At 42.1% G+C, this 13,805-nt stretch overlaps 1 protein-coding gene across 4 annotated transcripts; it reads right to left on the bottom strand.

Annotated features, from left to right (window-relative positions):
* Window positions 1-1,894: 1,894 nt before the first annotated feature.
* On the bottom strand, window positions 1,895-13,262 carry caprin2 (caprin family member 2). Of its 4 annotated transcripts, none has more exons than XM_031734798.2 (21): window positions 13,111-13,262; window positions 12,303-12,552; window positions 12,174-12,236; window positions 12,002-12,088; window positions 11,385-11,623; window positions 11,042-11,124; window positions 10,273-10,386; window positions 9,551-9,588; window positions 9,258-9,446; window positions 8,788-8,829; window positions 8,567-8,695; window positions 8,345-8,429; window positions 6,692-6,741; window positions 6,493-6,600; window positions 6,314-6,415; window positions 6,014-6,154; window positions 5,171-5,312; window positions 4,923-5,096; window positions 4,595-4,656; window positions 3,665-3,716; window positions 1,895-3,069 (listed from the first exon to the last, which is right to left on the bottom strand). In XM_031734798.2, the coding sequence occupies exons 2-21, from the start codon at window positions 12,534-12,536 to the stop codon at window positions 2,495-2,497; spliced, it is 2,709 nt and encodes a 902-aa protein (XP_031590658.1). In that variant the 5' UTR covers window positions 12,537-12,552; window positions 13,111-13,262; the 3' UTR covers window positions 1,895-2,494. The 4 variants fall into 4 exon arrangements, with proteins under 4 accessions (XP_031590658.1, XP_031590660.1, XP_031590661.1 ...); XM_031734800.2 differs by having other exon boundaries at window positions 1,895-3,066; XM_031734801.2 differs by having other exon boundaries at window positions 4,983-5,096.
* Window positions 13,263-13,805: the final 543 nt, after the last annotated feature.

Genomic DNA, 13,805 nt, shown 5'->3' with positions numbered 1-13,805 from the left:
CCCCAGTGTCCCCCTTTCAACATCCATTTGATTTGTTACTTGAAATCTGTCAGACATCTGACTTTATTATATATATTATCCACACACCATCATCTTTAACAATACTTTGTCTAAGCCAAGTACCAACCAATTTGACAATTCATTGAAAGTACCATCGACCATCCCAATGCTTTGCCTTACATTTTATCAGCCGTATTTTTCTAATTCTGTCAGTTCTTTAATGACTAAGACCTTTGCCTGCTCCAGTGTTCCATTTAAGTTAATGAACACCTTACAATCTGATGTCCAGGTTGACTGTATTTTCTTCTGTTTTCTTAATAATCTTGCTTGTCTTGCAATATCTGCGTTTTTCTTGATTAGGTGTTCATTAACATACACATTCGTTCCTTTCAACTTTCTTCAGTAGCTTTTTTTCTGCTTCCTATTAACAAATCTTATAATAATTGCAGGTTTTTGATTCTTGTTTTTCCTTGGAAGAGTATGGCACCCCTCAATGTCCTTTCTGTCCATTTCAATGCCTTGACTATTGAAAAAGGCCATTACCTGTTCTTCCAGGGAGCGCAACTCTTGCTCAGGCGGCTCCCCTCTCTCTTCTGCTGCTGCCCGTGCATATGTCTGGTGCTTTGTTCCCAGACCCGTTACTATTACATCTGTTATTCTCGAATATTGTTCCAACTCTGCCACTCGTACTTCCAACATAACAATCTTCTTGTCCTTTTCCTCACTTTGCCTTCTTAATACTTTAATATCCTCAATTAAGTTGATTATCAGTTTTTGTTGTTTTGCAATGGTTATTTCTTCTGACATAAAGTTCAAAGATTTCTTTATGTCCTCCAGTTCCTCCTCATTGGTATTACTTCCTCTAGGCGGCATCTTCTCAATACTTGTGCCCCTTTTTTACTGCAGCCTCAATCAGTCCTGAGGCTTGCTAACTCTGGGCCTGCCTTTTCCTGTACCTTCACTAGCTCTTGACGGAGCCTGTTTGTGGCCTGGTGGCTGATGGTGAAGCCTGGCTGTGACTGCTAGCTGATGGTGGGTCCTGGCTGTAGCCTGGTGGCTGATGGTGGAGCCTGGTTGGTGCCTGCTGGCTGGGCCTGGTGGCTGATGGTGGAGCCTGGTTGGTGCCTGCTGGCTGGGCCACCTATCTAATGGTAGATCTTGGCTGTGGCGTGGTGGCTGATAGTGGAGCCTGGTTGTGGTCTGCTGGCTGGGCCAACTAGCTGATGGTGGGTCCTGGCTGTGGCCTTCTAGCTGATTTTGTTGTGAAAGGCTTATAAGCATCAACTTTACAACCACTCACGAGTGGTTTTGTGTTTAATGAGGCACTTAATACTCATGTTTGGAATGGTTTGTATAGAGCATTTTTCTTTGTACTTGAGTAGGGCTTTTAAAGAAAGTGACTGGACCTTTTTAAGTTTTGTGAAGACATTTCATCTCTCACCCCGGAGGCTTCTTCAGTTCTGAACTGGAGAACTGATGGTACGAGTAACACAGGTTTGTTTAAGAGCCAGTAAGTAATGTAACCAAAGAGGTCTGAACATCAGCATAAAGAGCGAATCACATGGCAGCAAGTTCACAGAAAAGGACAACACAAGCTGCTGAAGTTTAAAAACCCGACCATCCTAATGGGAAAAGAAGGTGACGTGTTGGTGCTATACAAACTGCAGAACTACCGGGATGTTCCTGCACAGCTTTCTACAGGGTTTATGAGGAAAGGTCTGAAACTGGGTGTACAAAATGCAAGGTTTATCTAAATAAAGTGATCATTTTTTTGTGAATTGTGGCTTTGAGGCAATTTCAGTTTTCCAATGTTGGGTTCATGTTGCCTTTTAATGCATCTCCTGCAAACTGTAGTATGAAGATGACAAGAATTTTTTTTAAATTAAACAAAACATGACACTTCACTGCTCATCTTTTATTTCATCAAGAGACCTCTTTTATACCTTCACAGTAGACTTAGTGCTACAATTTTGCCTTTAGTGTTTGACACCACACCCACCACCAAGAACAATCTTTTCCTCAGTAAGAATGAATGCATAGGAGCACAGCATCAAGCAAAGTGCTGCAAATACAGTTTGTCAATTCACCTGATAAGTCATTCATTTAGTTCAACAGGAGGTTAGCATCTGGTCAATGCAAACATTCATTGAACAAAAAGGCACAAAATAGTTCCATTCTCACAGGTGACGCTTTACAGCAGATGGTGTAACTGTATCAGTCAAAGTGGTAGTTCATCACAAGTCATTACAATGATTTTTATTTTTAGGAGAAGGCCATCTGCCTGGTTTGTCAATTGGTAACAGACTCCATTTGAAAACAGGTAAGTTGTGTAAGTAGTCAAAGTGTATAATCTATACTCTCACCCATGTTGTGAACAAGTTTTATGCATTAGCATGCAGCCTTACGACAATACTGAAACGTCAGTGCAGTCACCATTCAATGCAAAGCAAACAGTCCACACACTGGAAGAAGACACCACCAGGCTGACTGCTATTCAATCCTGGTACAGCAGAAACCCAGAGAAGGTGCTGTACTTCCAAGTGCTGCCATAGATGGCTCCACGATGCAACCTGAGCCACACCTGGTCTCCTTGGAAAAGCGGCAAAATGGCGTGGTTGCTGGCTGTTTCATGGTCTGGGGCTCCATCGTTGGCGTATGCCGACACCATCACCTCCTCGTTGCGCATGAGGTTAATGTAGAGCGGCACATTGATGGCAAGCTTCAGGATGTGGAAGATAAAGACATAGGTTCCATTCACAGGGCAGGTAAAGCGGCCAATGTGGGTATCGTACATCTCCCCTAGGTTGCTATGGAGCTGGTCAAATACAATCGGCTGGTCGAGATTTCCCGGAGCGAAGTTGGCAGTGCGAGAGGCAGTGAAGGCCACTCGCAGAGGTTGGGAGAGCGGGTAGAGCTGCATAGGCAGCAAGGCGGTGTGGTGGTGTCCATGTGGAGTGAGTGGGACCTCCACAGTGGAAACAGACAGGGAATCCCCATGACCCGAGTCCACAATTGTGAATGCTCCCTCCCGGTCTGGGCTGCTCACCTGAGAAGAATCACTCCAGGCTGCTGTGGAGTTGAAACTACACTTAACAGAATGCCATGTTTATATTTCCTTCTTTTAAATGCAGATAATTATTAACTGTAGGAAGACAACATATCAAATCCCAAATTTGAGAATTTTGCTGTGGAAATGTTGGTGGCACCAAACTTCAAATAAAAAAAATAAAAATAAATAAAAATAAAAAAAAAAGCCAGGCATTCCGTTACAACAAGCAAGATGAGCAGCGCTCGACTACCCAAATCTAAAAATGGAAATCAATTAAAACAGATGTGAAGAGAGGGACTGCCTTCACTTTGGTGGAACTCGTGTCACCCGTTTGCATCCATGAGGGAGCTGCACTACCATCATTACTGGTCTGAGGCTCTAAGTTTGTTTGTAAACTTCAAACAAATTCAGGTATGAAAATATTGAAACACAGATTTGTGCTTGAATGTTTGTAAACATGATTTAACACCCAGACTTGTGTTTACGCCCAATTGATAAGGGCCAATGTCCTTTGGACAGATGACACCAAAGTGGACAAGTCAAAGGTTAAAGGTCAAACCAACATGTCGCTCACAAATGGAAGCTGTAGCAGAAAAGACAATCATTGGTTCCTACCACTGTTGTTATGTCTCCCTCCTCGCCTGTAGTTGTGCTGGTACCCTGAATCCTGAGAAAAATGGCCACAGAAGCACAACAGTGACTCACGCAGACACAAAAAGGACAACCATGATGTCGTACATCGTTTTGAACACAAGAGTTGCTCAATTTAACAAGTCAGGCATTGTTCAAAGCTTTTGGTGAGTGCTGATGATTATTTGTTATGGCAACCAACATAGTCAACATATCCCACAACTGTTTGCAATTTTGCAGCCTACTGTGTACACACACACACACACACACACACACACACACACACACACACACACACACACACACACACACACACACACACACACACACACACACACACACACACACACACACACACACACACACACACACACACACACACACACACACACACACACACACACACACACACACACACACACACACACACACACACACACACACACACACACACACACACACACACACACACACACACACACACACACACACACACACACACACACACACACACACACACACACACACACACACACACACACACACACACACACACACACACACACACGATCTACTTGATTATGAATTTTAAAGCTGCAAACTTCCTCAGAACAGGTTGTGCTTACAGAAGAAACTGCCCCCCATATAGAAACAATTCGTTCCCTTTCCACATGAACAGACTAGTATAAAACTTGCAGGACTTGAATAAGTTGTGCTTTTACTTAGTGAGCAGCTTCAATTCTGTAAATAAATTGATTTGCTTGTCAAGTAGGTTTCCCCATCCTTTGCTTGGGTCATTTAATGAAATGCCTTTTTGGTTTATGGCCGTATTTAATCCATCATTTGTGCTGGGATTATAAAACATATGTTTTAAAAAAATAAAAAAAATAATAATATAATAATAGGTTGACTTACTCTAGCAGCATAGAAGAGGGGACCAGAGTCCCTGAGATGAGTTGGAGAGATGTAGGATCCTCCTGGTAATCAGAAACCAGTTTCAGAAAACCTCAGTTTAAATTGTGCCAGTTCACAAAGATGCTTGATGAGAAGGTCATAACCCCACAATATTAAGGAAAACATTCACACAAACATTTTGTGGTTGTAGGGAAGAAGAACTCCCTTTTAACAGGACGAGCCCTTCTGCACAGAGGCACAGCCACAGCTTGGGGTGGGGTGAGGAAACGCACAACAAAAAATAAAAAAATACCACAAAAAACAAACCAAAAAAACAAAAAACCAATACCTCGTTGCCACCCAGAGGAGCGAAAGGTTTGAGCCAGTGCCTTGCCACCACGTGCCATACCTCTCACAGAGCCTCTGGTGTAGTATGATTGGCCAGGTCGATTCACACCACCCGACTGGCTTGGAGACTGAAAGATCTGTCCACCATTACCCACCAAGTAATCCGACTGGTACACTAGAGAAAATGCATCTCAGATGATGACGACCGGTCTAACAGTGACAAAGCCAAGAATGCAAAACTCAACATACCTGGCTGTGCCTCCTCCTCTGAGAGAGCAAACTCAGGTGGTGTCTGGGTGCTGGCAGTGGTGTATCTGGGCTCAGTGAAAACAGAATCTGGTTTATAGTTCACCTCCCCCGTCTGAGTTAAGGAGGTGCTCACTTTGAAGACCTACAGAAAGCAGAAAATGGACACCAAACAAACTGAAGGTCCCATTCAGATTTAGATTGAAGTCAGATCGTCTCCAGATGCATTAAAGCTCTTTACTTGAGGAAAAAACCAAAACACCTTGAGGAGCTGGGTTTTTTGGAAGTCACAAAACAGACATTTTGAGAAAATGTAGGCTAATGAGCTTGTTTAGCATTCATACATCCATAAGCTGTATGGGTGTTTAATAGTACCACAAACTATTAAAATATTAGAATCTTACTTTCCAGAACTGAACCACAAAAATATTTTAGATGAGATGTCAATTTTTAAGTTTAAATATGATGGTTTATGCACATGGTTCTTAAAAATTACTCCATCTTAAGACTTCCACCAACTTGAAGTTTGTGAACACCCAGAGACTACAGCTGGAACAGCTACACCTGTTCAGACACCCAGTAAAATGGAGATATAATACCCACTAACAGCCTTTGACCCATTTGCTGAAGCCACAAGATCTTTAATCAGAATCTCTTATCCTGAGCTGCACCATGTTTGAGAAGTCTCAGCTCTTCTATTTCTTGCATACAGGGAGATCTTATCTCACCTCATTTCTTTTTATATGAACACTGTCTGGATCGCATCTCAGAGAGGGAGCTGCAGCCCTGCACTTTGACTTTATCCACCAATGATCAAAGTCAGAATGACACTTTGATGAAACTTACTGACTGGATGCTCTGAAACTGTGCAGAGGTCAGAGATCGCCTGGTGGGCGGTGTAGAGAAAGTCTGTCCCTGAGGGGGGGTGGAAGCGCAGGATGTTACCCCATTACAGGGCGACTGCTTCCCTGAATCTGTTACTGGTGTCTGGGAAGGTTAAAAGAAACAAAATGAAGTATTCTGGCAACACTTCACAGAAGAAGTTCTTTCTGATGATGGCTGAGCGATCTACTGTACAATATAAAGCGCCTTGAGGCGACTTTTGTTGTGATATAAATAAAATTGAATTGAACTGAGCTCACTTACCCTAGGACAGCTCTTTTCCTCCAGATTGCTGGAGACAGTCGACTCCTGGCGAAACAGTGGCGGTGACGGAAAAATCTCTTTTTCAGCCAACTGGAGTGACTCCTAGATTGACAAGAAAGCTTTAGAGAGGCACACAGAATGCAGAGCATAACATTATATTGAAACGAATGGCTCCTTACATGAGGTAGGTCCTTTGGTGAAAGTTCTATGTCACAGGTCTCCAGGCTCTGATTTCCATTGGTCAGACTGACTCTGTGCTCCGTAAGCCTGGAGGGCAGTGGAGTGGACTGAATATGGGAAAGGTGGATATGTCACAACTAAAAATGGTTCTCATTTTTAGTCACACCTGCTTTGTTAAAAAGGAAAAGAGCTCCTTACATGCATCGCTTTGGGTAGGACATCAATTGGGCTTCTCAAACCTGCTTTAGCTGTTTAGGTGAGATGGAAAACAACAAAAATATAAATAAATATTAGGAAATTTATTCCAAAAATCTAAGCAATATTTCTCTTTTTATGACTCAAAGACAGACAAACTGCTAAAACATAACACAAATCACATTTGCATATACTGCTAGTACATTTATAGGCCACACCCAGGCCAGCAAGAGCTTTTCTGAATATTACGTTTAGAATAGATTTAAATCTTTTTTCAGTGTATTTCACCGTTCTGTCTTAATCCCTCACCTCCCTAGAGCAGCTCAACACCTTCATAGTAGTATTGCCACGCTAAATGATGAGCACATTTTTACTGAGTACTCAAATGGCTTTTTATCACAACACCACCAACTGGATCGGGGGAATTTGAGGTTCAGCATCTAGCCCTAGGATAGATGTGGAGACTAGATGAGCTGGGAAGTCAAACCACTGACCCAAGTAGAATGCAACCCGCTATACCCCCTGAGCCACAGCCAGCCACGATGACAATCACCTGTACACCTGGTAAGGTCCAGCACACTCGAAAAGCCTCCCTTCGGTGATGTTTCCAACACCAGTCAAGTTCATCCATTTCAACCCTGACAAAATGGAATTCCATGTAGTCATCCTTGAAACTCTCAGTGAGTTGATTACTACACCAGCCCCTCTCACTAGTGACACCAGATCATCAGCCACCAAGATTCTTCCCATCCAGGTTTGCTTCTTTCAATTTACATTCTTTGTTTTAATTTTTACATTTAAATAAAACTATATTGGATCTTTTGTACACAATCTAGATAAGGTTGGTGTAATTATACAAGACTAGACTATTATAAAAGACCACCTCCATCCTAACCACCATCTATTCAACATCCTGCCCTTTAAAATAAAAAAAAGTTCACATCCATCAGGTGCAAAACCAACAGACTAAAGAACAGCTTCTCCCCGTGGGCTGTGAGAACCATGAATGCAAATTAAGAGTGAGCAGACCTCTCTCATACAATCACTCTGCCGCTGCTATTCATTACATTCCCTGTGCAATATTTCGGCAGATGTGCAATTTCCTTTGTGACCAAAGCCCCCACAATGCTTCCTGGAAGACAAACATCGTGTAGTGTTCTTATATCATTTTTTCTTTACTTTTGCGGTCTTGCTACCTTATTTCACTGTGCAAGCAACCCTACAATGAGAATAAAAGTTCTAATTTTTCTCTTTAAGTACCTAGTCCTTCCAAATTGATCTTTGATAGTTCTCATGATGTAATATAATCGCCGCTGCATTAGCAAGCTTTACAATGATCCCAAACACACAGCCAATGCAGCAAAAACATACTTTTATCATTAAAGAGTACTTTGGCAAGATCTCTTATAGTTTTCAGAGTGCAAAGCTGTGTTGGTCAATGCTTGTTGGTGGTGCCTTTGCCTAGACAAGGACAAAAGGACTTCCTTCCATTGAACTTAAGCTCTGTTGACTCTTGATAAGATTCTTTTAAAAAGGTAAGCCCCACCTGTGCAGTCTTGCTTTTATCTATGCCATTTCAATTGTTGCATTTTATATGATAAAGCACTTTGGGACACCTGAGGATTATAGATCTTGTTAATTTTTTCCTCAATTTACCCAGAATAGAGGGAGATCCAGAAGGCTGTCTCTTCAGTCTGAGCTGGTCATTTGTAGGCGAGCTCTCACCATCTAGGAGAGAGTCCTGAACAGGACAGCATTTAAACAAACAAAACAAAAAACAGAGCAATAAACCTTCAGTCACTGGCAAAGCTGAAAAACCCCCCCCACTATACAATAGTACCACCATTTACACACACAAATTTGCAAACCAAAGTCCACCTGCATAAAACTAAAGGAGCCATGGATCTTTGTCATGAGCTCCTCGAGGTGTTGTTTTCTCAGGATGGGGTCTTTAGGTAAGGCAGATGCAGAACTGAAAACTTCCACAGGTATATCCATGCCAACTACCTGTCAGGAATTACAAGGGGATCATTTGTACACCTAAAAATATTTACAGAGCATCATGCACGTGTCTGGTGAAGATCAACTGTTATACTCACCAACTTTGAATTTTGCTCTTGTTTGGCCTTCTTCTCTTTCCTCTGGGAAGAATATGATTTTAATCACCTGAGCTTTTGAGCCAATACTGGCAGATCAGTTATTGTAATTTAAGATAAACTGACTACTTTCAATAAGTGCGCTCACCCCAGAGAATTACAGTATATCTGCAGTCCTGCCTTATAATAGCAAGTCTTTGCTGTCCCCTCCCCCAAAGTAATGCAGTCACTGGAATGTTACCTTTGCTAAACTACAGCATTAGTACTTCGTTTTATTCTTCTCTCCAACTACTGAGCTGTTATTCACAAACAGCCTGTTCTTCACCATGAGAAGAGGAATGCATAAATCATGTTATACTTCCGTTTGATTCATTTAGGATACTAATATAATGAATAGTCGTCTTCAAGTCACCCAGTTTTACTCGTCATCTGCAATGACAACTGCAGAGCAAAAATGTTTGACTATATTTTACCAGTTTGCAGTCTGCAGACGGCTTCCTCGTGGTGGATGGAATGACTTTAGGTATTAAAGTGGCAGCTCCTCTCCATGGTTTGAGGACTGCAGTTTGCGGTGATGAAGGTTCATCTGGGAGCTCCGTATCCCAGCAGTCAGGAGGGTCCTGCTCCTTCTCCGTCTCACTCACATATAGTCTATTGAAAAACTGTCATACAACCGACAGCAGTGGATTGGGAACTGTTTGAATATAAAGCACTGAAATGCAGTCGAAGGAAAAGGGGGGGGACCCTAAATGAATATCGGGCTTACCTCCTTTGAAACTTCATTTGATTTTGACTTTAGTATGGCTGACAGGGCAAAACAGAAAAAGAAATATGGAAGTCAACTTTTTCAGGGAAGATATGGCAGTTACAGAAATACATTTCATGTAGTTATGCCTTTTAAAGCTCGGCTTAAGGCTGCAGAAACAGGGTGGGAGTGGGATCACAACACTGTCAAAACTAACCTCGGAGCTGTGCATTCTAAACTCAAACTGCAGCGTCCCTCAGAACTGTTAAACAGGAGCCCTAGGTGGGACACCTGATGACAATATAACTACACAAAAGGAATGTAGACGGCCACAAGTCGCAGTCTAAACAAGCAAGAAATCAAAGCCAGGAGGTGCCGTAGTCTGAAATGTCTCAGCTCCCTCTCTATACAGTCTTATATTGCAGATCGACTCAAACTCATTTTTCAGCACATGAAGTTGTTCTTTGCCTGCTACAGCTTCTGGTTGGAGTAATCCTTCTAGCTTACAGACAGAACACAACAAGGACTAGGACAGGCATCTCCAAGACAGTACAGTTTGATTCAATTCCTGGACAGGAAACTCAGGAAGCACCAAAACAATGTCAAGGACCATCAAAACACTAACTTGGTCAACCTGCTGGTAGGAAACTACAAAATAAAAACATAAAACACTGATCCTGTAACACATGCAAGGTTTTTCATGGCTGAAAAGTTGCTATTGAAATGTAATTTTGGAATCTTACGAGTGTGGCTGGCTGGGCTCAGGACCACCTCCGGAGTCTTGCTTGGAGGAGGTGGAAGACAACTGAAGTACTCGCAGTTCAACAGCCTGGTGAGCTCCGCTTTCAACTGCTTAACTGAAAAGGAAAAAAAGAGGCAAGTAGTAGGGAAGATATTCTTAGTAAGGCAAGTCTATATGCACAGAAACCAACTGGCTAAAACCAGAAAAAAAAAAAAAAAAAAAAAAAAAAATGTGTTACAGTCAGTAAGCGTACGGTCTTATGGTCAAAATAGTTCATTTTTATATACGTACACTCAGTTTGACTCACTGGGAGGTAGCCTGTGTGAGTGTCAATCCTGAGAGTGAAAGGAAAAACTCATTTGCTTGGTTGCCATTCACACTCCGTGTCAATGCAGGTACTTCAAACAAATCATCCGTCAGTCAAGCCCTACAATTCTTGGTCAAAACTGTCTTCAAACTATATCGAGATCCTTTCTTGGAGTGAAGTAATAAGTCTCATTGAATCAAGAATATCCATGTATACCCTGAACGGAAAGACTGAAATAAATGCTGTGGATTAGAGAAAAACAAAAACAACAACAACAAAAAAAAAAAAAAAACTCCAAACGCCTTCAACAGGCTGAGGTGGAGGTTTATGAATATTTTGCTCTGAGTTTTTCTTGCTGTTCTTTGAATTGCAGACATTGCTTTTTGCAGCTGGTTGCAGGGCTTTGGGTCTAATATGTTAGAATTATAGGAGCTCTAAAGATCTTTCCGGTTTTTGCACTCACATGAGGATCCAGCCACCGGCTTGTCTTTTCCCTCCAATAGGTCCATGTAGGCCAGAGCCGCCTGCTCCATTTGCTCTTGTAAACTACAGCAAACAGAAAAGAGATGTCAGTAGCTATATCCTAAAATTCTAGCCACCCTATGCCTGACTAACTAGAAAAATTCTATGTCAACACTCAACTTTCACTCAAGAAGGGCAGAAAACTTGGCTCAGAATTTGTGGCCTCCTGAAAATATTGTGACATAACCAATGAGAAGTGAAATACTTGGGTCAGAAGTTTTAGTCATTGCAGTTGCTTCGTCATCTTCAAAGATGGAAGTTAACCATCTTACGGTCACTCTCACCTCAGTCTGTTATCTCTCTTGACTCCAAGCAAGGTGGTGAGCTGGCTCAGACTATGTAGCTGCTGGCCTGGAACACATGGTGCCTGATTCTGGCCGGCCAAAAGGTCTCTCCTGACATGCTCCTTTTGCAGGCTAGCAAGGAGGTGCTGGACCTGGAGTACAGTGGCCAAACGTCGCCTCTCTTCCTCCACCTTAGCTACTTGCTCCTTCTTCATGGCTTTCCTCTGGGCCTTAATCAGCTGCAGGGGAAGATTAAAGGAGTTCTCAAATTCTATAGCTAGTTATGAGACTTCTGACTATACAACAGTTGAATTTATATAATGGATATGAAGTCATGAAAGTGCATTTATTTACAAAGTACAGTTCAATTGGAGTTTTAGACCAGATCGACATCAAAACAAAAGGACAGACAAAACCAAAAGAAAAAGCACAGGTTACATTTCTAACTTCTAACTGGGTGGGCAGCCTACAGCCCACCAATATCATTAAATTACCAGGTGTAATTTTGGATATTCTTGTCTAATGCACTGGAGCCAAACACAGCACAACCAACCTAATACCCAGGGCATAATAACGCCTAGCCAGGATATAAAGACAAAGTGACCAGAGACATTTACATTCTGAGTCAAGCCATCCAGGGTTTTGTGGAGCTCTCGTGCAAAGTCCAAGTTGTGCAGCACCTCCTCATACTTTTCCACAGCCGCCTAAAATGGAAATCGAAAGATCAAATCACCAGTGCAGGTTCTAGAGACAGAGCTCATTTAAGAAATCACTACTTGTTGGACTCACCATTTGATCTTTGTTTAGAACCTCACCCTGTTTCAGTCTCTTCCTGTAGCCGAGCAGTTTCAGCTGCGGGGACAATACGCGTCACAAACAGCAGTCGCTCACTTTTACAGCACTCTGTCAGAAACTTACCTTCTTTTTCTCTAGGTTGCGAATTTTGTGTTTGAGACAGATGAGGCCATCTTCTATGTAGGTTTCATAGCCGTAGTAAGCAGTGGAGATTTCCATGTTGAGCTGCAGAGTGTTCAACCCAGCAGGTGAGCCCATCTTCAGGATACCATCAGTGACCGAGTCCTCTTCTCTTCCTTTTGAGTTCTCAGGTGGAAAGGTGATATCCAGGGTAGGTGAAGGAGATAGCTGCACCATATTGAGCTCCACACTGCTATGAAAAAAAAAAACCCAACAACATCAAAGCTGGAGAGGAAGAGATCCTGTTGTAGCTTGCAGTGTTTCAGTAGAAACAGTGGCTGGGTGGACAGAAGAGTTTGGGCAGCCGCCAACCCCGTGACAATGCATTTATCCCGGCCACTGAACAGCCGGCTGTCCCTGGATGAATCATGAAAGGAGCAGAAGCAGAAAGCACCACAACACGAACAACATGCGCAAAAAGATGGTTTCTGTACATTTTATTTGAACTAAACATCCTTGTTTAAAACATCCACGTGATTCATTTTAGCCTCACTTGTTCTGCTGACTTGTCAGGGATTAATATTAGCAGAATGGGCTTTATTAAACAACATATAATGGGGAATTACAGCTTTTGGCTCAAGGTTCCTCATGCTGCAGTCAAATCCCGATTAAAAATCCACGCAAACTTTCCTGCAGATATCGTGTCAAAAGAGCAGACACTTAGCGGATCAGAACTTTGCCTTCATATTGTCGTCATTTCAAATTTTATCGCTACAGACGCCGCAGCGTATCATTTCAAACAAACACCCACCTTGTAGCTCGTTAAACTCTCACAGGAAGTGCCGCCGGACAGCTGAAAGCTCCAAAGCAAGCCCCCTCTTTTCTAACCGTGATGTTCAGCTGGCAGAGGCCACGCTGGCTCATACCTTTATATACTCTGCCGCTTTACACATGCCCTGCTGGGGCCGAAAAAATAATCAGCCACACCACATCCGGTTCTAGTACCTGTCGGTGACCAGACCGGATTCTCTCTGAAACATCATTATATCACTTTATAACAATATTTCACAAGTGATTTGATGGATGGAATCATTTTGTGTGTTTTGTTGTTGGTATAAATAATTCAACTGAATCATGAAATGAGTTTACACACTGTTAGTTTATGACATATTTCTCTGATAGTTTAAACCACAGACTGCATTTAAAAGATAGAGGTAGTCATCTCTGCATTTAGAAACATCACCTTTACCTTTTCAGTCAGGTTATTTGGTTTATTTGTTTATTCATTTATGAGCAAAACGTAACCGTATTTGTACAAGAGTGTGGGAGTGCAAGGTTATTCATTATTAGTTAGCTGTCACACAAAAATAGTTAGTGACAAAAAAATAGTTTGTGACAAAAAGCTATTTTTGTCACATATAGAAACATGCATCATGGCAACTTTTGGAACCAGCCTCAAGTGACCACTAGAAGAACTGCAGTTTTTGGAACTTTCAACACTAATTT

This window comes from Oreochromis aureus, linkage group 17 (genome assembly GCF_013358895.1).
Source record: "Oreochromis aureus strain Israel breed Guangdong linkage group 17, ZZ_aureus, whole genome shotgun sequence".
In the NCBI taxonomy this organism is placed as follows: Eukaryota; Metazoa; Chordata; class Actinopteri; order Cichliformes; family Cichlidae; genus Oreochromis; species Oreochromis aureus.
This window is presented reverse-complemented; position numbering and strand designations above follow the sequence as displayed.